This window comes from Zeugodacus cucurbitae, chromosome 5, assembly GCF_028554725.1.
Source record: "Zeugodacus cucurbitae isolate PBARC_wt_2022May chromosome 5, idZeuCucr1.2, whole genome shotgun sequence".
Taxonomy (NCBI): Eukaryota; Metazoa; Arthropoda; class Insecta; order Diptera; family Tephritidae; genus Zeugodacus; species Zeugodacus cucurbitae.
In genome coordinates this window covers 5242710-5268688 of record NC_071670.1, presented here as the reverse complement: position 1 = coordinate 5268688, position 25979 = coordinate 5242710, and the positions used below count along the sequence as shown (strand labels likewise).

The 25979-nt window shown below is 31.5% G+C and overlaps 4 protein-coding genes across 5 annotated transcripts; 2 read left to right on the top strand and 2 right to left on the bottom strand.

The window, feature by feature from the left end:
* Nucleotides 1-1151: 1151 nt before the first annotated feature.
* Nucleotides 1152-7321, bottom strand: LOC105208535 (uncharacterized). 2 transcript variants are annotated; one of them, XM_054232456.1, is made up of 15 exons: nucleotides 7175-7321; nucleotides 6713-7115; nucleotides 6545-6656; nucleotides 6373-6490; nucleotides 6099-6307; nucleotides 5729-5912; nucleotides 5488-5665; nucleotides 5231-5388; nucleotides 4980-5177; nucleotides 4742-4919; nucleotides 3557-3735; nucleotides 2732-3022; nucleotides 2498-2641; nucleotides 1647-1867; nucleotides 1152-1510 (listed from the first exon to the last, which is right to left on the bottom strand). In XM_054232456.1, exons 1-15 carry the CDS (start codon nucleotides 7214-7216, stop codon nucleotides 1396-1398), a joined length of 2730 nt encoding a protein of 909 aa, XP_054088431.1. In that variant the 5' UTR covers nucleotides 7217-7321; the 3' UTR covers nucleotides 1152-1395. The 2 variants fall into 2 exon arrangements, with proteins under 2 accessions (XP_054088431.1, XP_054088430.1); XM_054232455.1 differs by having other exon boundaries at nucleotides 1153-1510; nucleotides 6367-6490.
* Nucleotides 7322-7597: 276 nt separating this feature from the next.
* Nucleotides 7598-12711, top strand: LOC105208537 (putative ATP-dependent RNA helicase DHX57). Its single transcript, XM_011178436.3, has 8 exons — nucleotides 7598-7848; nucleotides 7920-8701; nucleotides 8767-9317; nucleotides 9375-10101; nucleotides 10319-10523; nucleotides 10592-11348; nucleotides 11407-11605; nucleotides 11667-12711. The coding sequence occupies exons 1-8, from the start codon at nucleotides 7790-7792 to the stop codon at nucleotides 12230-12232; spliced, it is 3846 nt and encodes a 1281-aa protein (XP_011176738.2). The 5' UTR covers nucleotides 7598-7789; the 3' UTR covers nucleotides 12233-12711.
* A 517-nt stretch (nucleotides 12712-13228) lies between these two features.
* Nucleotides 13229-20360, top strand: LOC105208539 (structural maintenance of chromosomes protein 6). Its single transcript, XM_011178437.3, has 17 exons — nucleotides 13229-13623; nucleotides 13688-13907; nucleotides 14043-14316; nucleotides 14411-14537; nucleotides 14615-14692; nucleotides 14758-14930; nucleotides 15001-15201; nucleotides 15279-15472; nucleotides 15933-16258; nucleotides 16495-16811; nucleotides 16895-17111; nucleotides 17195-17365; nucleotides 18515-18619; nucleotides 18713-19048; nucleotides 19393-19620; nucleotides 19714-19844; nucleotides 19926-20360. The coding sequence occupies exons 1-17, from the start codon at nucleotides 13408-13410 to the stop codon at nucleotides 19948-19950; spliced, it is 3339 nt and encodes a 1112-aa protein (XP_011176739.2). The 5' UTR covers nucleotides 13229-13407; the 3' UTR covers nucleotides 19951-20360.
* Nucleotides 20361-21562: 1202 nt separating this feature from the next.
* LOC105208540 (uncharacterized) lies at nucleotides 21563-23148 on the bottom strand. Its single transcript, XM_011178438.3, has 4 exons — nucleotides 22886-23148; nucleotides 22271-22725; nucleotides 21920-22207; nucleotides 21563-21833 (listed from the first exon to the last, which is right to left on the bottom strand). Exons 1-4 carry the CDS (start codon nucleotides 22996-22998, stop codon nucleotides 21679-21681), a joined length of 1011 nt encoding a protein of 336 aa, XP_011176740.2. The 5' UTR covers nucleotides 22999-23148; the 3' UTR covers nucleotides 21563-21678.
* Between the last annotated feature and the right edge of the window lie 2831 nt (nucleotides 23149-25979).

Below are 25979 nucleotides of genomic sequence, written 5' to 3'. Positions count from 1 at the left end.
ACGAACAATCATTTGGTAATCGATAAAAATCGATATACTTTGTGTATAGTTTTCACCACGCACAATATAAGTAATAATATTTTATTTGTGGAATTTTTATAAATATAATTTATATCAACATAAATAATAATAAATATGTATGATTTTAACGCTTTCTTTACATTTTCTATAATAATGCGTTTCGATATGCGACTTGTGTTTATTGTTTTGTGCTTGAAATAGAAATAAATAAATCAGTTAATTCGCTAAATTCATAAAGCTGTTCAAACGAAAGTGTTTCAATATTGAAACTACTAAATTTTTGGCTACCCATTGCACTTCAAATTAAAATGTATTTCGTAGAACATATTTAATAATTAAATTTTTTTACGCAAATTTATTATATTTCATTGAATGTCCGGTTAAACTAATATTTAAACTGTGTGATGTTTCAAAAACTTGCAACAAAAAGCTCATTTCACTAACAATTTACGACTGTTTGCTATATGACTGCATTTATAGTTGTTAATAACTTAAGTAAACAGCCAATGAAACCTAAAATTATTTAAATCGCTTTGCATATATTTTTCGTTCAACCGCATAATTTTACTTGTATATATGTACATACATACAAATTAAAAACAAGCAAATGCACGATTTTAACGTATAATAATTGAGGTTATAGACGAAAGGTGCAGGAAACATTTTTTATAAAATATTGGCAGACGTGTGAAATATTAGGTAAAAAAATTCAATAAATGTCAAAATATAAATAAATATATAATTATTAATAAATCAGTTGATGATAAGCAAACGCAAGTAATTTATAAGGAACGGTCGCTAATTATTTGAATATATAAATATAGTATATAATTTAGGAAAATGTGGTATTTCTTAATAAAAAAATAAAAAAAATATATAAAAAATTTAAAAAAATATATAAAAAAAAAATAAAAAATATAAAAAAATATAAAAAATATAAATATAAAAAATAAAATATATGAAAAATATAAAAATATATATAAAAAATAAAAAAAATAAATAATTAAAAAAATAAGAAATTAAAAATAGAAGTTAATTAAAAAATTTTCCAAGCTCATGACGCAACGTATAAAGCAAACAAATTTCGTAGGAAACTTACAAATTTGCACCTTTTATTTTCATGTGTGAATTCATATGTGTACATATACATACATACATACATATATATGCAATAACTCATTGTTTACAAAAATATTGATAAAGAAATGGAAATTAATTTGATTTATGTGAATAATGAATAAATAAAAGTGAAACTTCAAAATATAATATATCAGCAAATATAACGGCGAATTTCTAGAATATTACGCCGCATTGCATTTGCAGTTGTTTGTCAACAAATGTATAAATTTTAAATATTTTTAAGGTGTTTGCAACTTAAGCCTTCCCATTGATTTCGGTGTGCACGCCCAATGCGCTCAAATACGCCCTTAAACACATTTGTTCGGCATTATTTAACATGTGATTCTGCAGCGCTTTCGCTTGATTGCGACTACAAACGACGAGTATTTAAGAAAAGACAAACAAAAAAAAAACGTTTGCACATAAATTATTGAAATTAGAATTAAGCGTACACAGGTATTTCTTGGAAAAATACTTGAGTAAATTTTAAAACGGACATTACTCACATATCGGGCAACACATTATCAACGTTTACATTCAAATTGTGTGTATAGAAGTTAAGATGTTTCAAGGCTGTCAAACGATTGCCGCCGGTGGTGGGTGGTAGCTTTTGTAGTGATTGCTGTAGAAATTGCAGCACACGCAACACTACATTGGCGCAGAGCAAGGCGGGCGTATGCGCCGTTGGTAGCTGATCAATAAAGGACTTTTGAGCGCGTATAACAGACTAAAAAGGATAGCAAGTAGGCGAGAAGGGTCAGTGATTGCAGTAAGCAAATAGAGAGAGTGAGAGAGAGAGAGAGAGAAATAGTGTATCTACAGTTTTTCTGAACAAATGTGATATTTTTAAGCATAACGGCTCAAAGAATTTTAAATTATTGTTATCCGACAATATTGGATATATTAATATTTTTTATTTCATTATAAATATTTTTTATAAATATAAATGTGATATTTATATAAAGAAATTAAATTGTGATAAGTTTTGAGGTTATGTGTCGATTTTTAATATTATAATATTTTTTTTTTAATTGTTCAATATGATTTTGAGGTTATGTAACGATTTCGTTTATTTCTTTTTTTAATAAATATAAATGCAATATTATAAGCATACTCGAATTGACATTAGAACTAAAAATTCGTGATATTGAAAATGTGATAATTCGTAGAAAATTTTAGGTTAGGATTTTTCGAATCATTTGTTATAGGGGAAATGCATTAAGATTCGTATATGACTTTAATTTCAACATAAATATATTAAAATCAACATAAATGTATTAATTTCAACATAAATATGTCTTCAATTAAATTTTTATTCCAAATTAAGTAAATATTAAAAATCTTTACTTCCACTCACCTGTATAACGTCCGTTGTGAACGGTGGCTTCTGTTTGTAAAGATTATAAACCAAAACAGCAGAAATATGCGTAAATATTTTGAAATGATATTTTGTTAAAGCCTCCATAAATGTAAACAGTTCATCGGAGAACTTATGTGAACTCTGCATGAAAGAAAGAAATGTTTCAAATAACTCATCCTAAATGTATGCAATGCATTTGAAATAGAAATCAACCAGCGCACCAATACTCACCAAACCATAGTGCATGCATAACTTCCAAGCCACTGGCGAGGGCAGCGCGATATGTTTCGTTGAGTGCAGCTGTGTAAATTTCATAAACATCCATTGCTGGTAGTTTGAAATATACTTGGGATGCAATTCCATATGCTCCTCGTCGACAGCTTGCGTTTTCGGCTTACGCTGCAAACAACTAGCCAACAATGTTTCAACCAACACATGATATGAACGCAAGTTCAGTTGTAGCTTGTACAGGCCAGAGGAATTATGAAATGTTTGGTACAGGTTGACAAGGCAAATGAAATACTGTTGATGGCAAGAATATGAAATTAAGAAAAAATTAAAAAATAAAAAAATAAATTTAATAAAATAAAATAAAAAAATAAAAATAAAAAAAAAATAAAATAAAAAAAAAAAATTAAAAAAAAAATAAAAAAGAATAAAAAAAATTTAAAAAAAATAATAATAAAATTAAAAAATAAAATAAAAAATTATAAAAAAATTAAAAATAACATAAAAAAAATTTAAAAATAAGTAAAAACAAAATAAAATCTAATAATAATTAAAAAAATAAATAATAGTAATAATAAAAAAATAAAATTAAAAAATAATAGTTAAAAAATTAAAAATAAAATAAAACAAAAAAATTAAGAAAAAATAAAAAATATCTATATTAAAAATTAAAAAAAAAAAACATAAAAATTATCTATAATAAAAATTAAAAAAAATAAAAAATATCTATATTAAAAATTAAAAAAAAAAAATAAAAAAAATATATTTAATTACAAAAAATATATATAAACGAAATACCAAAAATAGATTTAAATTTATTATATTTACCGTTTTCACACGGTACAACTGCGCATTCGTTTTTGACTCGGCTTTGCTTAAAAAATTAAGTAAATAAGTCTCCAAAATGCGCATTTCACCAACCAGCCACATTTTGTTGGAGTTTGTTAAATCTTTATCACGTGATAATTTAATACAGCCATTTACCATGAGGTCAGTGGCATAAATATCTATATTTTAAAAAATTATTAATTTGAAAAAAAAAAATATAATTTATAAAAATTTATAAGAGAAAAATGTATTTTATAAAAATTAATTTGAAAATTTTTTTTATAAAAATTTAGTAAAAAAAAAATATTAATTATAAAAATGTCTTTCGAAAAAAAATTATTGCTAATAAAAATTTATTAGAAAAAAATTTTATTTTATAAAAATAAGTTGAAAAACAAAATTTATTTGAAAAAAATTTGAATTAATAAAAATTTATTTAAAAAAAATATATTACTTATAAAAATTAAAAAAGAAAATTATAAATATTTATATGAAAAAAAAAATTATAATTTATAAATATTTAGATGAAAAAAAATTATAATTTATAAATATTTATATGAAAAAAATTATAATTTATAAATATTTAGATGAAAAAAAATTATAATTTATAAAAATAGATTTGAAAAAAATTGTCATTTATAACAATTAAAATAAATTATATTTATAAAAAGTTATTTTAAAAAAAATTTTACTTATAAGAATTAAAAAAAAAATTTTTACTTATAAGAATTAAAAAAAAAATTATAATTTATTAAATTTGAAAAAAATTGTCATTTAAAAAAATTCAAAAAAATATAATTTATAAAAACTTATTTGAAAGAAATATTTTAATTTATAAAAATTTCTTTAAAAAAATTATTATTTATTAAAATATATTTGAAAAAAATATAATTTATAAAAATTTCTTTCGAAAAAAAATTATTGCTAATAAAAATTTATTTGAAAAAAATTTTATTTTATAAAAATGCATTTGAATAAAAATTATTTTATAAAAAGTTAGTTGAAAATAAAAATATTATTTACAACTTTTTCAGAAGCACTTAGCACGAAATTATTTATAAATTTTTATTTGGAAAAAAAATTATAATTTGCATATATATATTTATTTTAAAAAAATTTAAAGTTTATAAAAATTTATAAAAAAACAAAAAAAATATTTTAATAAAAGTTACTGGCTATAGTTACCTATAAAAACTTGTTGTTTATCAGCTAATTCATGTATTTGTGTAGTCTCGATTAAACGCACATGCAGCGTTTGAATAATATGCTCCAACTGATCGAAAACATTATAATCGACTTGCATTAAAACGCTCAGTTTTTGCAAAATATAGCAATAGGCTGACGACTGACGCAAACTTGGTGACTATAGATATTTAGAATCAAATGTTTGAAAACAATTTGTAAATTTAAAGAAATTACGTACCTTTTTCGTAACAAGTAGACGTTCAACTTCTTCATATTCTGTATATGCATGTATTGCGCACATTTCCAACTTATCAAAATGTAATGTCTTCTCAATGCAGCGTGCAAATTGTGCAAATAAATTGTATAAATAGGGATATTGCAAATGCGTATCAGCTCTGAATGCTGATACAAAGTAATCTTCAAAATTTGGTAGTAACTGTAAGTAAAAATATTTGAAATATATTTTTTGAACTTTTACTTTTAGAATACCTCATTTAATTCGTCGCAACCGTCACACAGATAATTCTGTGCCGTTAGGCTATATAACTGCAGCAGTATGCCTTTCAAATACTGGCTATTTAATACGTCGAATAATGTAGGCAGTGTTTCAAAAACGTGTATGAATTCCTTTACATATTTGCCACAAACTAAAATTTACAAAAAAAAAAATATTTTTTTAATTATTTAAATTTTTGTTAAAAATAAAAATTAAATTATCATAAAATTGTTTTTTTTTATGCTTTTACCTTGCGGATCCAACATTTTTCTATACACCACAATGGTGAATTGCGCAATTAAATAACGCATGCCAAGCGGCACGGCTGTAGCATTTTTCAACAAGTCCAAATAAATGCGCATTGATTGCATATAGGGAAACTCGCACCATAGCGCATTCACATAAAGCGGCAGCGTATCTGCATTTGTCTGTAAGCATTTGAAATCATATATAAATAAATCAATTTTAAGTATTTCACTAGCACTTAGTACCATTTCTTTAAAATAAAACTCTAGTATATGCTTTAGTATGTAGTCATCATCACTAGCCTTGCGACGTGCCATTTTAATGTACAATTCAGCAGCAGTTAATGAAATATTTTCATGCGTATGCAATGTAAGCGCAAGTATTGCCTCCAGAAAGGTTTGGGAGAAACAGCTCAAATCAAGTAAATGCCTGCAATAAATTTGTCTTAATTATTTAAAAGGCTTTTAAATTAAAAAAAAAAAATTAAGTAATTAAAAAATTATTAAGTAATTAAAAAAAATTTAAATAATAAAAAATTAAATTAATAAAATTTAAATAAATAAAAAAAAAATTTAAACAAATAAAAAAAATTAATTAATTAATTTAATTCCTTACGTCTGCAATTTCGTCAAAAAGTCGAGTGTAGCCAATAGTATGCGTGTTGTTTTCTCCAGTTTTAGAAATGTGTAGTAAGACTCCTGCATATCCTTTTCCACAAGAAAGCTCACAAATTGACGGTAGCTGCTTGTATCTTGCTGCCTTGAAAGCATTGCCAGCATGCGTGTGAGGCATTTCAAAATACTACTATGTGTGACTTTGTGTTGCTGTGTAAGACATTTATGATTTTTTATTATTGAAAATATGAATTCTACAGCTATATTACGTCCACGGTAAAAACAAGTCGAAAAAATTTGAATGCATCTTCATTAAAGGCCTTCGATAATGAAAAGTCTGCTTCCATAACTTTACTTAAACCCTCAGCGATATATGTGTGACATTCCTCAAAACTGCAGAATTTAAAATGTAAACAGTTAAATTATAAGCTACAATACAAAACATACAATAATCCAGCTAATGCGCTCTCCAGCAGATATGTACAGATTGTATTTAGCATATCAAGTTCTAAATCAAATAGTTTTCTTATTTTTTGCGCACCAAGAAAGAGTATGTAATCTGTAAAAACATTTAATTTTAATTTTTAAACCTAATAATGTATATTATTCACATACTAATGCGCGCTAGTGGTTCTACGAGAAACTGCACTTGCATATCATCATCTTGCTTCAACAAATCCGTGCTGCAATTCCGCCAAACATCCAACATTTCGAAGTAATGCTGTAGTGTCATAGATTCCACCGCTTTAAGTTGTTCCAAGCCCACTGTACGACTGAGCTGTGTAAGAAAACGCTCAAAAGCGGCAAAGAATATCGTGTTGCAATGGAAAACATAATGACGGCAAAGCGTTGTCTCCCAATCGAATTTTGCCGTTTCCAACTGCTGTACGTTGATATTGGTTTCCAAACCAATCGCTTTGTACAATTCATTAATAAAGTCTGCTGCCAACGCTAGGCAAAGCGCGCCTTGTGCTTCAGAGCGACGCAGTAGCTGGTTCATGCAACGCGCTGCTTCCACCTGGCGCGCACAGACATTTCCATGAGATTATACAGATTACTCGAGAAGCAAAAGCTTACCTCTGGTGTAGCACCACATTTTAAAGCAGCTACGAAATTCATTTTGAAATTTGCACAACTTTTTAAGAAAATATTAATTATTCAAAAGCGGGAATAATAGTTGACAATAAAATGACAGTTGTATGAAGAACCGTTAGCATTTGTGAATAAAACACAGCTTTGCAAAAAGAGTTATGTCGATAAGTAGTCGCAAAATAATCGATAAATGTACTCAATAAGATATTTCAATAAATAAAAAACTTTGAACTGATATTTGCTTTAAATATTTATATTATTATATCTAATTTATGATTTGTTTAAATTTTTTGTTTATTTTATTTAATTATACAACTGCCTTTTTAAGCGTTTCCGGTGCGTTCTTCTTCTTCTTTTTTTCCAAATAAATAAATATTAAACACATACGGCAGCGCTATGCGCCCTTCAAGAGCAGCTGATCATTGCTGACACGTTTATTGCATATCTGCTGGTTGTTGCTTTTTTATTACAGACTTTCAACTTATTTATAATTTTGGTTATTTCGCCAGTAGTTGCAATAATAGCTAAATTGTATATAAATATAGTGAAATTAACTGTTTACACCTAACAATATATACATAGTTGTTATTTGCCTACAACATGGAACCTGAGCAAGACGAAAACTGGTATCTGCGCCCACTCTGCGACCCGCGTACAACGTGAGTGCACTTTCATCTAGTTACTCATAGTTAATTGTGCAACTTTATTAATTATTTATTTTCTATTTAAGTAATGCGCCAATCAAAGTCGCACCTGCCAAAGTGGCTGTCAAGACCGAATTGCAAGAATTGCGGCTCTCGGAGGCATCACAAAAAATGACCATGGAGACGCTGCGTGCAATACATGGCCCCGATTTTCGTCTGAATGACGCATCAGTTTACAGCGATCGCGGTAGTCATATGAAAAAAGCTTATTGGGAAGATCGTGGTACGTTAGTTGTACATAGCGTCACCAACTACTCAGCCGACAGTCAAAAGGCAGAAACGCCGGAGGACCGTTTACGTCGTTTCGCTTTACTGAAATTAGAAAATTATGGATTCGCGCCCTTGCATTGCGCCGAAGCTTTTGATCATTGTAATAATGATACCGATGCTGCTTTGTTGCTGCTCTATCGTAAATATATGCGTATACCAGTTACGCAATCGGATGACGAAGCTAATGAGTTCTTGAATAATGATATAAGCAAACAAGAACTATTGGAAATGCGTAACGACGAATTATTAGCCTTAGAATCTATTTATGATAAAGCTTTTGAGGAGAAGGAGAAAAATACAGTTTGGAGTTTGAAATTCAAAATCGATCATTTAATGATACACAGTCCGTCAGAGCGACGAAAACGCTCTGGCATAACTGACAAAGCAACAAAACAAAAAGCGAAACAAACTGTAAATGGCAAAGCGCGCTGTCGTAATTATGACCAAAATGGCACCTGTCGGTTCGGCAACAAATGCCGCTTTGCGCATGTAGCGCCCATTGTGGAGGAAGGAGAGGGACAGCAGAAAAAGAACGAACGTAGGCATAATTGATTTTTAAACCTAAATTAATGGATGTGTTAAAATGTATGTACGCACTTACAGATTTCTTAGATGGCAACGAAGAGGATTGGTTCTTTCTTGAAATACGGTTTCCACCCGATACCAAATACCCTTATGAAGCACCGTTTATCTACCTCAAAACAACATGCCACGATCTACCGCGCGATATACTGTTACTTGTAGCGCGTCGTTTATATTGCGAGGCGCGCAGCATTTGCGCCGATGGCATGGGTTGTGTCTACAGCATTTGCGAGGCGATACAAAGCGAAGAGGCCTACACACAATTGCCAAAAGGTGATGCCTATCCATTTCCTTCAGATGCCAAATCACTTTTCGCCAATGATGGCGACGTCGAAGCCACAATAAATGGTGGTGAGCCCGAAGTACTGCCTACGCACTATGAACGTGGTCAGACGTCACATGCCGAACAACAGCGTTCCACCAAACAAACCGAAAATGAAGATCGTGTGCTGCTGCGTAAATTTCTGCAGCGACAGGAAGACGAAAGATATCGTAAAATGATGTTGGGACGTCGTAATTTGCCTGCTTTCGAGAAAATGCTTGAAATACTGGATTTAATCGAAAAATCACAGGTATTTTCTTATCTCTGTATAACTAACATAATGGGTAAAAGCAAATTATAACTTTAGGTCATTGTGATATCCGGCGAGACCGGTTGTGGCAAGTCCACACAAGTACCGCAATTCATACTCGACAATTGGCTATTCCAAGCATCCAGACTCAAAGATTCCAACAAAATACCACACGTCGAAGTAGTGTGCACACAGCCACGACGTCTGTCCGCCATCGGTGTGGCTGAGCGTGTAGCTGACGAGCGCACCGAACGTGTGGGTCAAACGGTGGGCTATCAAATACGTCTGGAAAATAAAGTTTCATCGACCACACGTCTAACCTTCTGCACCACCGGTATACTTTTACGACGTCTCACAGCCGATCCAATGCTAAGTACCGTTTCGCATGTCATTGTCGACGAAGTGCACGAAAGAAGTGAAGAATCCGATTTTCTACTCATGATACTTAAGGATCTGCTCAAAGAGCGACCCGAACTTAAAGTGATACTCATGTCAGCCACTCTGAATGCCAAATTATTTTCGGAATACTTTGGTGGTGCGCCAGTGTTGGATATACCCGGACGCACCTTCCACGTCGAGCAATTATTTCTCGAGGACGTGCTGGAAGTATGTGATTATGTAATGGAATGTGATTCACAGTATTGTCGTAAAATAACGAAAAAAGAAGAGGAGGAGCTAATGCGTGAACTGGAATACTCCGATGTGAAGTCGGAAGCGGCCGAGCCAGCTAGAAGCATAAAAGATGACAAGCTCACCCTGGCGCAGATGTACGGGCGTTATAGTGGTGGGTGCATATTAAATATTGTTTATTTAAATATAGATTTATTTATTCTGATTATATTTTAATTTAATTTAATTTTTTTCTAATATTTATCTATTTTTGCTTATTTTTATTTATTTTTTGTTTATTTTTTTGTTTATTTTTTTTTTTTGTTAATTTTTTTTTTATTTATTTTTATTTTTTTTTATTTATTTATTTTTTTTTATTTTTTTTTTTACAGATTATTCGAAGAAAACTTGCAAAAGCATCTACCTCATGGAACCGATGAAAATCAATCCGGAATTAGTGGAATCTGTGCTCAAATATATTGTGGAAGGTGAGCACAATTGGCCCAAAGAAGGCACAATATTAGTATTTCTACCGGGTCTGCAAGAAATTCAAACCATACATGAAGCGCTCGCCGATAGCGCACTCTTTGGTAACAGGTAACTGCAACTAACCTGATTTTCCCTTGCATTTACTCATTTATTCTCCCTTCTTCTCTCTGCCACAGAAGCGGTAACTTCATTGTCATACCGTTGCACTCATCGCTCTCCAGCGAAGAGCAATCGGCCATTTTCCGACCAGCCCCCAAAGGTAAACGGAAAATCGTGCTGAGCACCAACATTGCGGAGACTTCGCTCACCATCGACGACTGCGTGTTCGTGGTGGATTACGGTTTGATGAAAGAGAAGCGTTTCGATTCCAATCGTAACATGGAATCACTGGAGTTGGTGTGGGTATCGCGCGCCAACGCGCTGCAACGCAAAGGACGTGCCGGTCGCGTCATGCCAGGCGTTTGTATACATCTCTTCACCGGCCATCGTTTCCGCAATCACTTCCTCTCACAACCCGTACCGGAAATACACCGTGTACCACTGGAACAGCTGGTGTTGCGCATTAAAACATTACCCTGCTTCAGCGCCAAAAATACGCTAGAAGTGTTGGGCCGCACACTAGAACCGCCCACAGAGGAGAATATACTTTCGGCTGTGCGACGTTTGCAGGATGTTGGCGCTTTGGATGAGACGCAAGACTTGACGGCATTGGGTCACCACTTGTCAGCGCTGCCGGTCGATGTGCGTATCGGTAAACTCATGTTATATGGCGCCATCTTCCAGTGTTTGGACAGCGTGCTAACGATAGCGGCGTGTCTGAGTCACAAATCGCCCTTTGTTAGTCCGTTTAATAAACGCGCCGAGGCGGAGAAGCGTAAACGTGAATTCGCTATTTGCAATAGTGATCACCTAACCATGTTGTTGGCCTACAAGGTGAGTGTGGTGAAATTCACCTGATGTTATCGAATTGTACTAACAACTGAACTTGCAGAAATGGTTGGATGTGTCGCGTCGCAACTTCTACGCCAGCCGCAATTACGCCGATGAGCACTTTCTGTCTTTGAAAACACTGGAAACCATTTCCGAGGTGAAATATCAGTTCTTGGAACTGCTCGTCTCAATTGGTTTTGTGCCCATCAATATACCGCGCAAACGCAAGAACGCCAGCGATAATATACTCGATTTAACTGGTAATAGATATTCGTAATACCCCAAATATATATTTGTTAAAAAATCACTTATATTTCACAGGTGCCGATCTAAACATAAATGGTGACAACAATCGTCTGCTAATTTCGCTGCTGTACGCCGCACTCTATCCCAACATTGTAAAGGTGCTCACCCCGGAACGCAGCTACATCTCGACTGTGGGCGGTGCTATGGCTAAAATGCATACGGCCAAAGATTTGCGCTTCAAAACACGTCAAGACGGCTATGTCGCAATACATCCGTCATCGGTGAACGCCATTGTGGGCAGCTTTCAATCGCCGTTCCTCATCTATCAGGAGAAAGTGAAAACGTCGCGTATATTCATACGTGAGTGCTCTATGTTGCCACTGGTGCCGTTGGTGTTGTTCGCTGGCAGTGATTTTAAAATCGAATTGCATGGTGGTGATTTTGTATTTCTTCTCGAGGAGGATTGGATCATATTGAAGGCGCATACGCATGAAACGGCCGAGATGATACAGTGTTTGCGTTTGGAGCTGTTGAAATTGTTGGAGGAAAAGATCAGTGATCCGTGTCTGAATTTGCTAAATCACGAAAATGGTTTGAAGATCATCAAAACCATTGTACATCTGATAACAAATAATAACTAAGTGTAAACATATGCTTCTCTGTGTGTGTGTGTGTGCGTGTATGTTTTAGATAATCTGAGTGTATGTGTGTTTGTTATGAACAAAATCGTGTGAAAATTTTTTTTTTTTGATGCGGCGTATGCTACAATTTTGTAAACTTGTAAAACCAACTTTAGTTTTGCATATAATTTTGAATAAACTATTTTAATACGCAAATGTAATTTAGCAAAATTTAAACAGAGAAATGCAGTGATTTATTTATTATTATTTTTTTTACTTATAATTATTAACGAGACAGCATAATTTTGAAATTAAATTTGAAGTGTGAGGTGTTTCGAAAGCTTAGCATATCTTTGGGCGGATTAGCGCTTGGAAATCGCCGATTGTTGTGGTGAATTCGTTTTATTTGTGTTTTTTTATTAATTTAAATTCAAATGAAGAGTTCTTTAATTTCTTATATTATTTAAAATAAACAAAAATAACAATACTAATTAAAAAAAAGTAATGTTGGTGTATTTATTTATGTATAAACCTTAAAGCTGAGAGAAAAGCCAACCAATGAAAAATTATAAAATGAAGAAAATCTTCCAATAAGTCCAACAATTTGCCGAATTTGAATTTAATTCCTCAGTTTCTAATTCTTATTGTTTTTTATAGTGTGAAGGTGACATTGACAGTATTCGGGGAATTCCCAAAACACCATTTAACCAGCTGCGCTAGAGATACCACTTTATCTTGAAGCAAAAAAGTCTAACAGCAACGTTGCCGTTGAAAAATAATTTCCCATAGAATATTAATAATTTATTTATATTTTATTTTATTTATTCTTATTTTTTTGTCCCACACTGTACGTAAATATTTTTGTTTGACAAACTCTAAACAAAGATTTTTAATATTTTCTGTTTTCAAAACTGTTTAAGTGCTTAAAAACAATCGATTATTTTTCGATAAATTACGCAAACAAATTTTAATTGTTATCGATATATTTGTTTCAAAATACGAAAATCTGGCAACCAAGTTAAAAGTGGTTTGCGCCAAAGTCAAGCCGAAAAATTGTTTAGTTTTTTTTTGCGTTTCAGATAAAACAATTACGTGTTTCCGCATTGTGTAAAGTAACAATTAATTAATTTATTAATTAATTAGTCATTGGTCATAACTAGAAAACGAAGTGATAACATCATAGACATTTTGAAAATATGAGTTTGAGTCTATGTCGGAAACGGCGCGTACAGGACCATAACGATGCGTCTTCTGTTTCCACAAATACAACAATAAATACACAACATCGCAGTGCACGGCAACGCAGAAGGGAAGAGCTGTCTAATGAAAATGGTGAAAACGTAGCTGCGGCACAAGGAGATGCCCCAACATGCAGTCAAGCGAAAAGACTGAAACGTAGCGAGGGCACGCTGGTAAGCACTTTATAAAGTGCTGTGGAGCAACAGTTTTATTTCATAACTAAATTTTATATTATAGTCAGCTTCTCAAATTGCGCTGGACGGTACCAGGTGTGGGAAAATCAAAAAAGTTGTTTTGGTAAATTTTATGTGCCACGCACATTACTGCATTGACTTACATCCGCGCGTGAATTTTATGGTCGGACGCAATGGTTGCGGCAAAAGTGCTATTTTAGCTGCGCTGGTAGTGGGTATGGGTGGGCGTGCGCGTGCCACCAATCGTTCCACATCATTACATAGTGAGTATACATTTGTGAATTCCAGTATGCAATGGCTGAAATTGCAAATATAGCGTGCGAAAACGCAGAAAATTGCGAATTGCAATGATATGTTTGTTAAAATTTTGTTTTTTTTTTATGTTAACATTAACTAAGGCTTAATCCGTAATGGTCAAAGTTCGGCGCGTGTTGAAATCACAATTTCCAATGAAGGTGTTGAGGCTTTTAGACCGGACGTGTATGGTGATGCGATCACAATTGTACGCAGCATTACACAAACAGCAAGTAATTATAAAATTAAGGGTTCACATGGACGTATTGTGTCTGAAAAATTTGATGAATTAAAGCGTATTATGGACATGCACAATATACAAGTGGACAATCCGGCGTTTGTTATGAATCAGGATAGTGCGCGTGAATTTCTCAAAGAGTAAGTATAAAAAACATTCACTAAAGAACAATACTACATATACACATGCATGTGTAATTCCTACTAAATTCCAATGATGTCATTTCATTATCAGTATGGAGCCAAAAAAGAATTATCAGCTATTTCTGAAAGCAACCCAGCTAGATTCAATACAAGAACAGCTTATCAAATGCTATTATGAATATCAAGACCACAAACAACGCTTAATACATATTGAAAAGGTTTGTTACCATACTCAATAATATTTATATTAGTTTACAACTTTTAATATTAACAAATTTGTATTGTTGTATTCCAGAAATTGGAACATGACCAAAAGAGAATTACTGAACTTGAAACCGAACACCGCAAAATATTATCTTTTGCAGAACTTAAGGTAAATTTAATTTGCAACTAATTTCGATTAATTATAGTTGAAATGTAAACAAAAATGTATTACAGCATGAAAACAATCGAAAGAAGACCGAATATCAGTGGTCTTTGGTAAATCAACTGGAATTGGCTGTTAGTGATATCGAAAAAGCGCTTGCCGAAGCTATGCGCGATCGTGACAAACTTGAGGAGCAGGCGCAACGCAAAAACGAAATCGAAAGTCAACTCAAAGCCGAAATGGAGTAAGCGCTTAAAAAACACTTTGTAATTGCTATAAATTATTAAAAAAAATGTTTGTTTCTAATTTTATAGCGCCTGCAAAGAAGCCATCGATTCAAATCGCGCGGAGTATAGTCAAAAGAATAATAACTGTCAGGATATCAATATGCGTTTGAAAGAAAAATCGAAAATATGTCATGGTCTAAAAATTGATGTGGAGAATGTTAAGAAACGAATTACGTATATGGAATCACTTATTGTGGATTTGGAGCAGAATATTACGCAACGCTCGCAGTTAGTATAGAGAAAAATAAAAAAATAAATTTAATTTTAAGAACTTGTTGCAATTAACGTTAAAACCATTTTATTAGAACAATGGGTGTTGAAGAGCTACGCCGTCGCAATGAAGCCGAACTGGCAACCTTACGCAAAGAGCATGCGGAAAACAAGGCGATGAATGACTCTGCCAAACGTGATCATGACTTATTTGTCGAGAATAAATCACAAAAAGAAGAGGAATTCAGAAATATTAAAATTCAAGTAGATAATTCAGCGCGTAAACTCGGTGAGTGGTGCAAATAAATATTGTTGGGTGTATTAAAATTTAGGTTTTTAACATTTTTGCATACTTACATAATTAAATTATTGTTTATATTTATATAATATTTATAATAATTGTTTATTATATTTCATTTAATTTTTTATTTATTTGAGTTTATTTTATTTATCTAAATTTTTTTATATTTATTTAATTTTTTTTTATTTAAATTTTTGTATTTATTTATTTTAATTTATTTTATTTAATTTTTTTTATTTATTTATTTTAATTTATTTTATTTAATTTTTTTATTTATTTATTTAAATTTGTTTTATTTATTTATTTACATTTTTTTTTTATTTATTTAAATTTATTTACATTTTTTTTATTTATTTAATTTTTTTTATTTATTTAAATTTATTTTATTTATGTATTTAAAATTTTTTTATTTATTTATTTTAATTTTTCCCCCTACCTTGCTCAACAGATGGCATCAAGCGCGAAATTGCCAACTTACAAGCGAACAAAAAGAATCGTTTCTCAATATATGGTCAGGAAATGCAAACACTATTGGAGGAAATCGAACGCCAATATCGCGCACGTAAATTTAGTGAACGACCACGCGGTCCCATTGGCAGTTATTTGGATGTACCTGAGCAAAAATATCGTAATGTTGTTGAAAATCAAATTGCCGATTTGTTGCGTGCTTTCATCGTGAATAATACAGCCGATCGTACGCTATTGAATGCAATTATACAACAACGCTGTCCCAATATGCGTGTGACAATTATTACGGCGAAATTCTTGAATAGGGTATGTTAATATATATAAATACAGTTGAAGTTCCATTACTCGAATCACCATAATCCACAAAAAATTTCGAGTAGAGAGACTTCCTAGTTACGGAAGGTGATTTGTATGCAATTTGACTTCTATTGCCAATTCAAGAGTTCGAGTTATGGAAGTTCAACTGTATTTATATATATGTATATACAACAAATAATTAAAAAAAAAACTTGAATTTTCAAAAAAAAAATATTAATGTTCAGGTACATGATGTACGCGGCGGTTGTGTACGTCCACCGCCCGGTACGCGCTTGCTTTATGACGTCATACAGTGTCGTGATCCCGTCGTCATGAATTGCCTAATCGATCAATTAGCTATTGAGACCATACTAATAACGGACACCAAGCAGACCGCCGAACATTTGACCATACAACAGGAGCAGGTGCCGCAAAATTTACGTAAAATCATCGTAGACACACAACCGGCTTTGGAGTACTTTCCGGCGCCGAAATATCGTATGTACTCGTTGAATATACGCCCAGCACGGCTGATACAAATGAATGTTGACGAATGCATCAGGTAATGTTTGTGTTCTAGCGTGATCTAGCTTTTTTTGAAAATTTCATTGATTTTCTTTTATTGGAAAATACTTTGCTGTGCAGCCAGCTTAGCGACAACTACCGTGCCATCGAAAGTGAAAGAGCCAAACTGCAAGAAGTTTATGCAAAGTCAGAACGCGAATTACGCATCTCGCTGGAGCAGTCTAAAGAGAAGCAAGCACTATTGCAACGTCATCGGTCTAAAATTATGCGCCTGGAGCAACGTATTGCCGATTTGGAAAATTACGAATATCCAAATACGAATGAATTGTGTGTGCTGGTAAATTCAATAATATTTGCTATGCACTTGCGTAGACATTTTTTTTAATTATTATAATTTTTTTTTTTTCATTTATACACCAGCAAAACGAGCTCACCGAAAACGAAAGTAAAATACAGCAATATAAAAGCAAATTGGAGACTAAGAAGAAAGAATGCGAACAAGCTGAGCTTGAAAAGCAGAATGTTGAAATTGAAATGCGCAAACATACATCCAAACTAGAGGCAATGCAGTGTAATATACGCGAGAAAGAGGTAAATTAATATCAGAAATATTTATTTACTTTGTACCTGGTCAGAGTCTAGTGGCGTCGCAAGCCTACAAGATGGCGCTAATGGATCGCGAAGACTGCAGGAAATTCCAAGTGCAAGATACCAGAGAAACAATGGAGCATCTCTTGTGTGTTTGTCCTGCATTAGCAAGGCAACGGCTTTAGCTTTTGGGGCTTCACAGTACGATAATCAGGAAGATAATCTGAAAGAGATATCATTAGTGAAACCTCATAAAACTTTGAAATTCGCGTCAAGCACAGGAATCCTAAAGTTTGACTACTCCTCATTAACTACGTGACGGCACATCATCTGGTATGGCAAAGGACCAAAACTGGTCTATATGTGGCTTTCTGGCCTACCAGACTAAACTAACCTAACCTACCTTAAGCGTATTGCGTCCTTACTCTGCTAGCAGAGCGGCAATATTAACCTTAAGCTCGATATCTGTACGCTCAAAGCTGACCAAGAGATGCCTGGGTTACAGCTGAAAAGTTTGGAACTGCAGAGCTGATGAGCACGCACGTAAGGGCGCTTCAGCCGAAATCTCATCAGTTTGGGAACCGGCTGGTGCTCCATTGTCCTCTTGCTTTCTTGCACTACGTCTGTGGACCTCGTCCGTGCCCGTTAGGCGGTGGCTGAGCACCAGCACCTGCGTGACTGCGAGATCCTTTTGATCCAGAGTGGATGGGGTCCTTGACTGGACTGTCTAATGGGTTCACATGCCGTGAGGCTAAAAATCCTTCAGAATGCAAATTGCCAATGTTGCTTGGAGGAAGACGGGATTGTAACATCTAGACTTTCCCCTTCACTGCCCAGCTTTTGTTAGACTGAAGCTCAACAATTTCGGCACCACCATTGTCGACGAACCAAATGAACTGGCTCGTTTAGATATTTACTGCCATTTTAACAAATTTGTAACAGGCACAAAGGGCTTTATCGACGCCTGAAGATCTGTGATCCTAACCTAACCTTAAGCGTATTTGTAGTGGATAGACTCTTTGATAATGTTTCTAAACTAGTTCCGTTAGACGACTTGTACGATTGTTCAGAAGAGACAATTCATAAATTACTATTCATAATCCAAACAAAAATACTTCCTCTCACTATATATTAATTATCATTTCTTCACAGAATGAATTAAATAAATTACAAATCGACATGCGCACCATGCACGACAATTTTCAGAGATTCGAAGATAAAAAGAGACGCATTGCCGAGCGTATACAAATCGAAGAGGTGAATTTCTAAATAATATATATAAAATACTATATATATAATAAAGCAACAAAATATATATAATAAAAAAAATATTTTCAACAACTCACACAGACAAAAAAAGCCAACAAGTTAAGAGAGCTCAAAAGCCAAATGGCAGAGGCGCAAAAGCGTGGCCAACGTGTGCAGACAGAACGCACGCCCGACGAGATACTGGATGAAATCAAATTGGGTGAAGTGAAATTGAAGCAAGGTGCCCCGTTAAAAGAAGACCCGGACAAATTAGAGAAGGAAATCAAGCGTTTGAAACGTAAACTCTCCGTTGATCGGAGTACATTGAAGACATTCGAAATTGTCATTGCGCAATTGAAGAAATCCCATTCACGGCGTATGTATTTTGTGAAGCAGTTTAAGGGCCACATGATCACCATGCTGCAATATACTTTTAATGTAAGTGATTTTTATGATTGTTAATACATATTTCTTTTAATTTTTTTTAAATTGTATTTATTGATTTTTTTACATTTCATTTTTTACATTACATAAATAATAATCTTTTAAATTTTATTTATTGTTTTTTTAATATTTTTTTTTTTTAATTTGCTTTTATTTTTATTTTTTGTTAATAATAATATTTTGTTATTTATTTATTTTTTTTTTGTATTTTTATTTATTTTTTTTTATTTTTATTTATTTTTTTTTCATTTCATTTATTTTATTTTTATTTTTTATTTTGTCTAATTCTTGTTATTTTAATTGTTTGCTTACTCTCCATTCATCAAATCGTCTCACAGAATGTGCTAAGTAAACGTCGCTTTACCGGTAACATCGAGGTCAACCACAAAGAGCAGACAATGGAGATATCTGTGGTGCCACGTGACAGTCACATCGCCGATGCTGTTACAAATACGCGTTCGTTATCGGGTGGTGAACGCTCATATACCACGGTCGCATTTCTAATATCACTGTGGGCCTGTGTAGATCATCCATTCTTCTTTCTTGATGAATACGATGTGTTTGCGGTATGTGAGAAAATATATTAACAAAAAAAATATTATATTATTAAATGAAAAATATTAATTTGAATCGAATTTTATAACTCTGCAACGCTTTAGGATGAGGTGAATCGCGAATATATGACACGTTTATTGAAATTGGAAGGACAAAAGCGTCCGAATCGGCAATTCGTATTCTTAACCCCACAAGATATGTCCATTGAAGCTAGCGATTTCATAAGAATACATAGGTATGCATTTTATATAGCATTGTTTGTTGTTATTACATTTTATTAATAATTTTTTGGTATTAATTTTTGTTATGTCCACAGCTTGGCCGCACCAATTCGTACATAATTGAGTTATCTGAAATTTGTGACTCTCTTTCATTGTTTACATTTACAGTTAAACTGTTGAATATTTTCTATACTTGCTTCGTAACCAGTATTGTTAAATTTCGTTTATTTTCAACAAACACTACACTCATGGACATAAATTTGATTTATTATATATTAGAATTTATATGTACTATATATGTAACCATGTGATTATATGCATTAACTCAAATCGTTTTGTATCTATGTATATGCGTTAACATGTATAAACTCGCAAAGAACACATAATGTATTATTAATATGGAAAAACTAAAACATTAACTAAGGTTTGTTACATCGTTTAATTAAATGTGTAAATAAATACGGATTTTATGACATAAAAAAATGTTTATTAGTCACTATAGTATACAAATATTTCGTGAAATGTAATCTCATATCTTTAGATTTGATATATTTTTAAACAATTTTCGTTGAAGCTAAATATTTTTTATTATTATTTTATAATTTCTTACTTAACCAATTTTTTTCACAAATAAATAAATATTTTTTGTATTTTTATAAGTTATAAAATATTTTATTTGTTTTGTTTTATTTTATTTGTTTCTTGTTATATTTGTTTTATTTATTTTTTGTTTTGTTGCATTTTATTTTTTTTTATTTTTTTTTTGTTTTGTTGCATTTTATTTTTTTTATTTATTTTTTGTTTTGTTGCATTTTATTTTTTTTTATTTTGTGTTTTAATATTTTTGGTTTGTTTTATTTTATTTCTTTTAATTTTCTTTATATTATTTTTTTAAATTTTTTTTATTTTATTATTTTTTAATTTTTTTATATTATTTTTTTTAATTTTTTTATATTATTTTTTTTAATTTTTTTATATTATTTTTTTATATTATTTTTTTTAATTTTTTTTTATATATATTTCTTTGTTTTGTTCTTTTTTTTGCTTTTAGTTATTTATTTCTTTAAGTTAGTTTTTTATTTATTTTAATATTTTAATTTTGTGTGTTGCTAGTTTTTTATATTTTTATTATTTTTTGATAACACTCAACTATTTGTATTTTTTTTTTATTAATTTTCGTTGGTTGCTTTCATATTAAGTTTCTTTATATTCTTTAAATAATTATTTATTCGTTTTAGTTTTCTTTACAGTTTTATTTAAGAATGTGTTTCATATAATATTATTCATATTTTTATTGATTTTGTATTTTTAATATTTAATTTGTTTAAAAATATAGTTTTTATTTTTAGTTTTTCTGCAGATTATATTTTCTCATATCTTTCTGTATTTTATTTTAATATTATTTAAATTTGAACTGTTATAAAATTATGTTTTATTTAATATTATTTAGTACAATTTTTTTTAAATTCTAATTATTATTTTTTATATATTTGGTTTATTATTATTTTTCTCTTTTTTAATTTTTATTTTTACTTTTTATATTTTTAATTATTTTTTTTAATATTTTTTTTTAATTTTTTTATTTTTTTAAGTTTAATATATTTTTTTTTTGATAATTCTGTTTTTTATATTTTTAAATTTCTAATTTTTTATTTATTTTATTAATTTTGAAATATATAGTTTTGTTGATAATTCTGTTTTTATATTTATTTTTTAATATTTTATTTATTTATTTTTTTTTTAATTTCTAAATTGTTTATTTATTTTTTTAATAATTCGCCTGTTTTGTATTTTTTATATTTTTTTAATATTTCATATTTTTAACCATCTCATTTAAATATTAATAATTTAGCATCTGTCCTCAACCTTCTCAACATATCCACGTTTAGTGCCAGCACGCGTCTTATTGCACTCCTTAACCACTTCCTTCAGCAGTTCAATTTCATCTTTAATAAAATCCAATTCTTTTTCAACTTCGTGACGTTGGAATAAGGGATCACGGCCTGAAAATGTAAGTAAACACATTAAAAAAGTTTTTCTAAATTTTTATGCATTTTTTTTATTTTTTATTAACAGTTACTCAACCTACCCTGCCTGCGTCGCAACATTCTGTAAATATCACGTATGCCATCTAACGCACGATCTTTATTTAGCTCATTTGTGGCCACACAATCTTTGGCATTCGCTAAAATACGCTCCCAATGTAGACACTCGCTGCGCGCCTTATTATAAGAACGTTCCAGCTCGGCTAAATCGTTTTTCAAACCCAAAACCGTTAAGGCTGCCTCATTTGTCACCTTCACCATACGTTTGCGCATCTCCTCGATTTCCATAAATTTTTCCTGCTCCAAACGTGATATCTCCACCTGCGCCAACACTGACAATAAACGAAATAGAAAAATCCAGGCTTTCGGCACAACTACTTTTTTTGTGAACTTACTTAACGCATCGCAACGATCCATGCAATCTTTCACCGAATCGAATATTTCCGATTTCTCCACCACCTCTTGTATGACCGTCTCATATGGCTCCAATTCGTTGACAGTCTCCTTCAGCACCTCACGAAACTCGGCCAACTCCCATATGGCGCGCTTGAACTTCTCAATATTCTCCGCCAGCTCGGCATGCAGTGCCCTCTCTTCGGCTATCTTCTTATCAGCGACACGCCGTTTATCCTCACAATCTTTGATGAAATTATTCACCTCAATGAAACGTTTACGCAAATGCGCGTGTATCTTGTAAAGTTTGCGTATGCGACTGGCATTACTGGCCGCCTGCCGCTTCGAATTCTCAAGCATTTCATCTTGTAGACGCAACATTGCGGCATGCTCGCGCTCATTGCGTATATAGAGCAGCTCAATGGAGTCGCCGGCTGAATCCCAATTCGGTGGTTTGCTAGTGGTGGTTAAAAGAACGTTTTAATTAGATAAAGGGTCCAACAAATTGTGTGTGATAGTGTGCGGTCCTTGAAACCAACAATACTTCTATCGATTATCTTCTACTAACTACCGTTAGTTGACCTCAATGCAAGAACTACTACAACAACTCAACTTACACAAAATATGCATCCTGCTGCTTCGATTCGATGTAATCGCCAACCGCCTTCTCCGGACTCAAATCCAAATTGCCAATAACGTCGATTTTTGTTGTGGGCTTAAGGCGTGGCATCTTCTTTTATCAGCTAGTGAACTTCAAATTAATTCAATGTATCTTCGAAAATATAAGATGTTTGTAGAAATTATTCGTTTGCGTAAAATCTGGAAATATTTTTTCTGACTGCTTGTCAATAAAAATTATTTATTTTTGTTGCCTTGGTGACGAAGTGAGACACTCGCACTTCCATGTTTGTGTGAATTTCATATTAAAATGAATGAACTGAACCCTATATGCAGTAGCAATAACAAGTAACACAAGAAGTAGTCACCAGAGGTATCATATTTCTTAAGCGGCTTGTTGTTGTTTTAACGATTATCCAGCCAGGAACGGAAAACATAAGTATAGTTGTCGTCGAGGTCATCGAACGGAAGGCCCGGGAAGCGTGCTGCTTCGATGGGGTCGGACCAAAGGGAAAGGGATGTTAGATGAGTTGAGTTCGTTGGGCATACATGGAGGTGAGTAGTATCATGCGGATACTCATTGCTTGCAGGACAAGTTTTCTGTATGTCGGGATTCAGTCGGGATAAGTAGGAGTTTAACCTGCGCAAGGGTCACTCTGGTTTCACGTGGCAACACGAGCTCTTCGTCTGCTTTGGGTGGTGGTTTGACTGCAAGGAGGCCATTCACAGGGAAGGAGGCAAGGCAGGTGCTAATGGCGCCACTGTGAATGACGTTTAAGGTGTGTGAAGCTGTCCGCTTCCGCAGTCGGGTCGGTGTATTGTGTTAAGTCGTCGAAGTATTGTAGAAGTGATAGCCTTGTAAGTGGCCTGTATCCTTTCCCAAAGTGCTATCGACAAGCGACTTGAGGATCTTGTTGCGTCTCTGTACTTTGGTCATTATCGCGGTCGTATATGGAGTGAGGTTATTTACGAACTGCATTGGTATATCATCGACGTGAATGTTAATTCCCAATTCTCGCACCAGTCGGTCCTGCGCTACCGAGATTGTCCCGATTTTTATCCTGCGTGTTTTTTCGACGATCTAACCCTGTTTGGATCGGTAAGTACTAAGATTAGTTGTACTCCTTAAGCGCTTCATTGGTTTTTATCACATTTTAGACTACAGTTTTCTTCAAAATGTAGTAAACTGCAGTCTCCTCTTAGGAGTCTTACTAAATGCTCCCCAACTATCTCTCCCTCTGTCTTTCTGTTATAAATTGAGGACTGTCAAAGTTTGGCGGAGGTTGGTGAAGGTTCTTGGCGGTTTTTAGTCACCCAATTTAGCTGTATTCTTTCTCTTAGTGTCTTGAATCTTCGATTAGGTTAGCAAAAAAATAAATTTTATGCTAAAATGATTTTGCATAAAAAAATAATAATATCCATTATAATTTTATTAATATTTTTTTTTTATTTTTTTTATTTCTTAAATTCCGTATGTATAATGTATGTATGTGCTGCTATTATAATATTTTAAAAATACACACATAAATAGCGCAATTACAGAAAGCTTAAATAAAATAGAGAATAAATATTTTCAATAATAATGCTTTTCATACAATTTTTATAGTTTGATTTTTCAGTATTAATTTTTTACAATTTGCAATCCGTTATTTTTTTTTTAACTTTAATAAACAATAAGAGTAGTACGATTTAGAGTTTTACAACAACATAAACTGTAACTGTGTACTAGAGTGAATATTATTTTTAATTTTTTGGTTAAATTTTTTTGTTTTTATTTTTATTTTTTTGTGGCTTAATTTTTTAACGAATGATTTTAAATGCGTCCTGCAATGCAATAAGTTTGCGTATTTCATTTTTTGTTTTTATTTTCGGTTATATATTTTTTATTTTACTTTTTTTTATTAGCAAATACACAGTAACTGTATTTTAAGATTATTTATACTTTAACCTTAAAATTTTACTATTTTAAACATTTTTTGTGTTCCGTTCGTAGTTAACTTAATATGTCTTACTTATTTTTTTATTTATTCTATATATTTTTGAGTTTGGTTTGTAATTTTTTTTTAATTAAAATATTTTTTTTTAAATTTCATGTCTAGCCATTTTTTAAATTATTTTTTGAGTTGTTAGTATAACAAATTGCTATAATACGCTGCATTTATTTATTTATGTATTTTTACAATGGTAGGCGAACTTAATTAACATTTTTTATTAGAACATTACATTGAAAGCCAAAATTTTATTTTCCAAAAATGTGTATAACTGTAATTTCGTTTAACCATATTCTTTAAGTGTCCACATTTTTATTAAAATATTGAATTGAATATATATATATAATTTCCTTTAACTCCTGTTGGAGCGAAGGGCCATAGACAAAATCCAACAAAAAATATACATATAACTGTAAATTTTGTAAATTTCATATTCTTAAATTTAATATCATTTGTAACGGTAACTACCAGTTACTTGCCAATATTTGTTCATATTTTCTTCTTCAACTAGCTTCTCCCTCCTGCTCTCAAACGCCTAAAATGTGTTAATCAGTTGGCCAGCTATTTTTTTATTGTATACAATAATACATAAATACCCTTGTGCAATAATTTTAAAACAATTTTTTTTGCAACAAAAATTATTTCGAAATTACTGAATTTAGAAAATAAAGTTTTTGATAAAACGTTTTTCATATTAAAAACCCGTTTTTCCATTTTCATATTTTTTATATTCGATGTACAATGAAAACATTTCCGAAAAATTCAAAAAAGCTAATTTTTAAACTGAATTAAAAAAAAAATATTTTTAATTTTTCATTTAAAACCACTTGATGTGTACATTTTTCATTTTTTCCACAACTAATGTTCATTCAATAATACATGATGCATACTTTTTATTATTTTTTAAATAATTTTTTATAAGTTTTTTTTATAATTAATTTTTAATTATTTTTTTTATAATTTCCCTTTTAATTATTTTTTTATAATTTTTCTTTAACTTATTTTCTTTTTTATAATTTTATTTTTTATTATTCTTTTAAATTTTTTTTCATTATTTTTTATAATTTTCTTTGTTATTAATTATTTAATTTTTTCATTTTTT

What these genes read in the sequence shown, in the direction of transcription:
- LOC105208537 (XM_011178436.3), top strand. Translation starts at nt 7,790, where the DNA reads ATGGAACCTGAGCAAGACGAAAACTGGTATCTGCGCCCACTCTGCGAC. An exon ending in ACAGCAGAAAAAGAACGAAC is followed by an intron (nt 8,702 to 8,766) that starts GTAGGCATAATT and finishes ACGCACTTACAG; the next exon opens with ATTTCTTAGATGGCAACGAA. An exon ending in CCATGTTGTTGGCCTACAAG is followed by an intron (nt 11,349 to 11,406) that starts GTGAGTGTGGTG and finishes CTGAACTTGCAG; the next exon opens with AAATGGTTGGATGTGTCGCG.
- LOC105208540 (XM_011178438.3), bottom strand. Translation starts at nt 22,998, where the DNA reads ATGCCACGCCTTAAGCCCACAACAAAAATCGACGTTATTGGCAATTTG. An exon ending in CAGCAGGATGCATATTTTGT is followed by an intron (nt 22,726 to 22,885) that starts GTAAGTTGAGTT and finishes AACCACCACTAG; the next exon opens with CAAACCACCGAATTGGGATT. An exon ending in AATGTTGCGACGCAGGCAGG is followed by an intron (nt 21,834 to 21,919) that starts GTAGGTTGAGTA and finishes TTACATTTTCAG; the next exon opens with GCCGTGATCCCTTATTCCAA.
- LOC105208539 (XM_011178437.3), top strand. Translation starts at nt 13,408, where the DNA reads ATGAGTTTGAGTCTATGTCGGAAACGGCGCGTACAGGACCATAACGAT. An exon ending in GCGCGTGAATTTCTCAAAGA is followed by an intron (nt 14,317 to 14,410) that starts GTAAGTATAAAA and finishes TTTCATTATCAG; the next exon opens with TATGGAGCCAAAAAAGAATT. An exon ending in GCTTAATACATATTGAAAAG is followed by an intron (nt 14,538 to 14,614) that starts GTTTGTTACCAT and finishes GTTGTATTCCAG; the next exon opens with AAATTGGAACATGACCAAAA.
- LOC105208535 (XM_054232455.1), bottom strand. Translation starts at nt 7,216, where the DNA reads ATGAATTTCGTAGCTGCTTTAAAATGTGGTGCTACACCAGAG. An exon ending in AGCGCATTAGCTGGATTATT is followed by an intron (nt 6,491 to 6,544) that starts GTATGTTTTGTA and finishes TAAATTCTGCAG; the next exon opens with TTTTGAGGAATGTCACACAT. An exon ending in TCACAACGGACGTTATACAG is followed by an intron (nt 1,868 to 2,497) that starts GTGAGTGGAAGT and finishes TATCCTTTTTAG; the next exon opens with TCTGTTATACGCGCTCAAAA.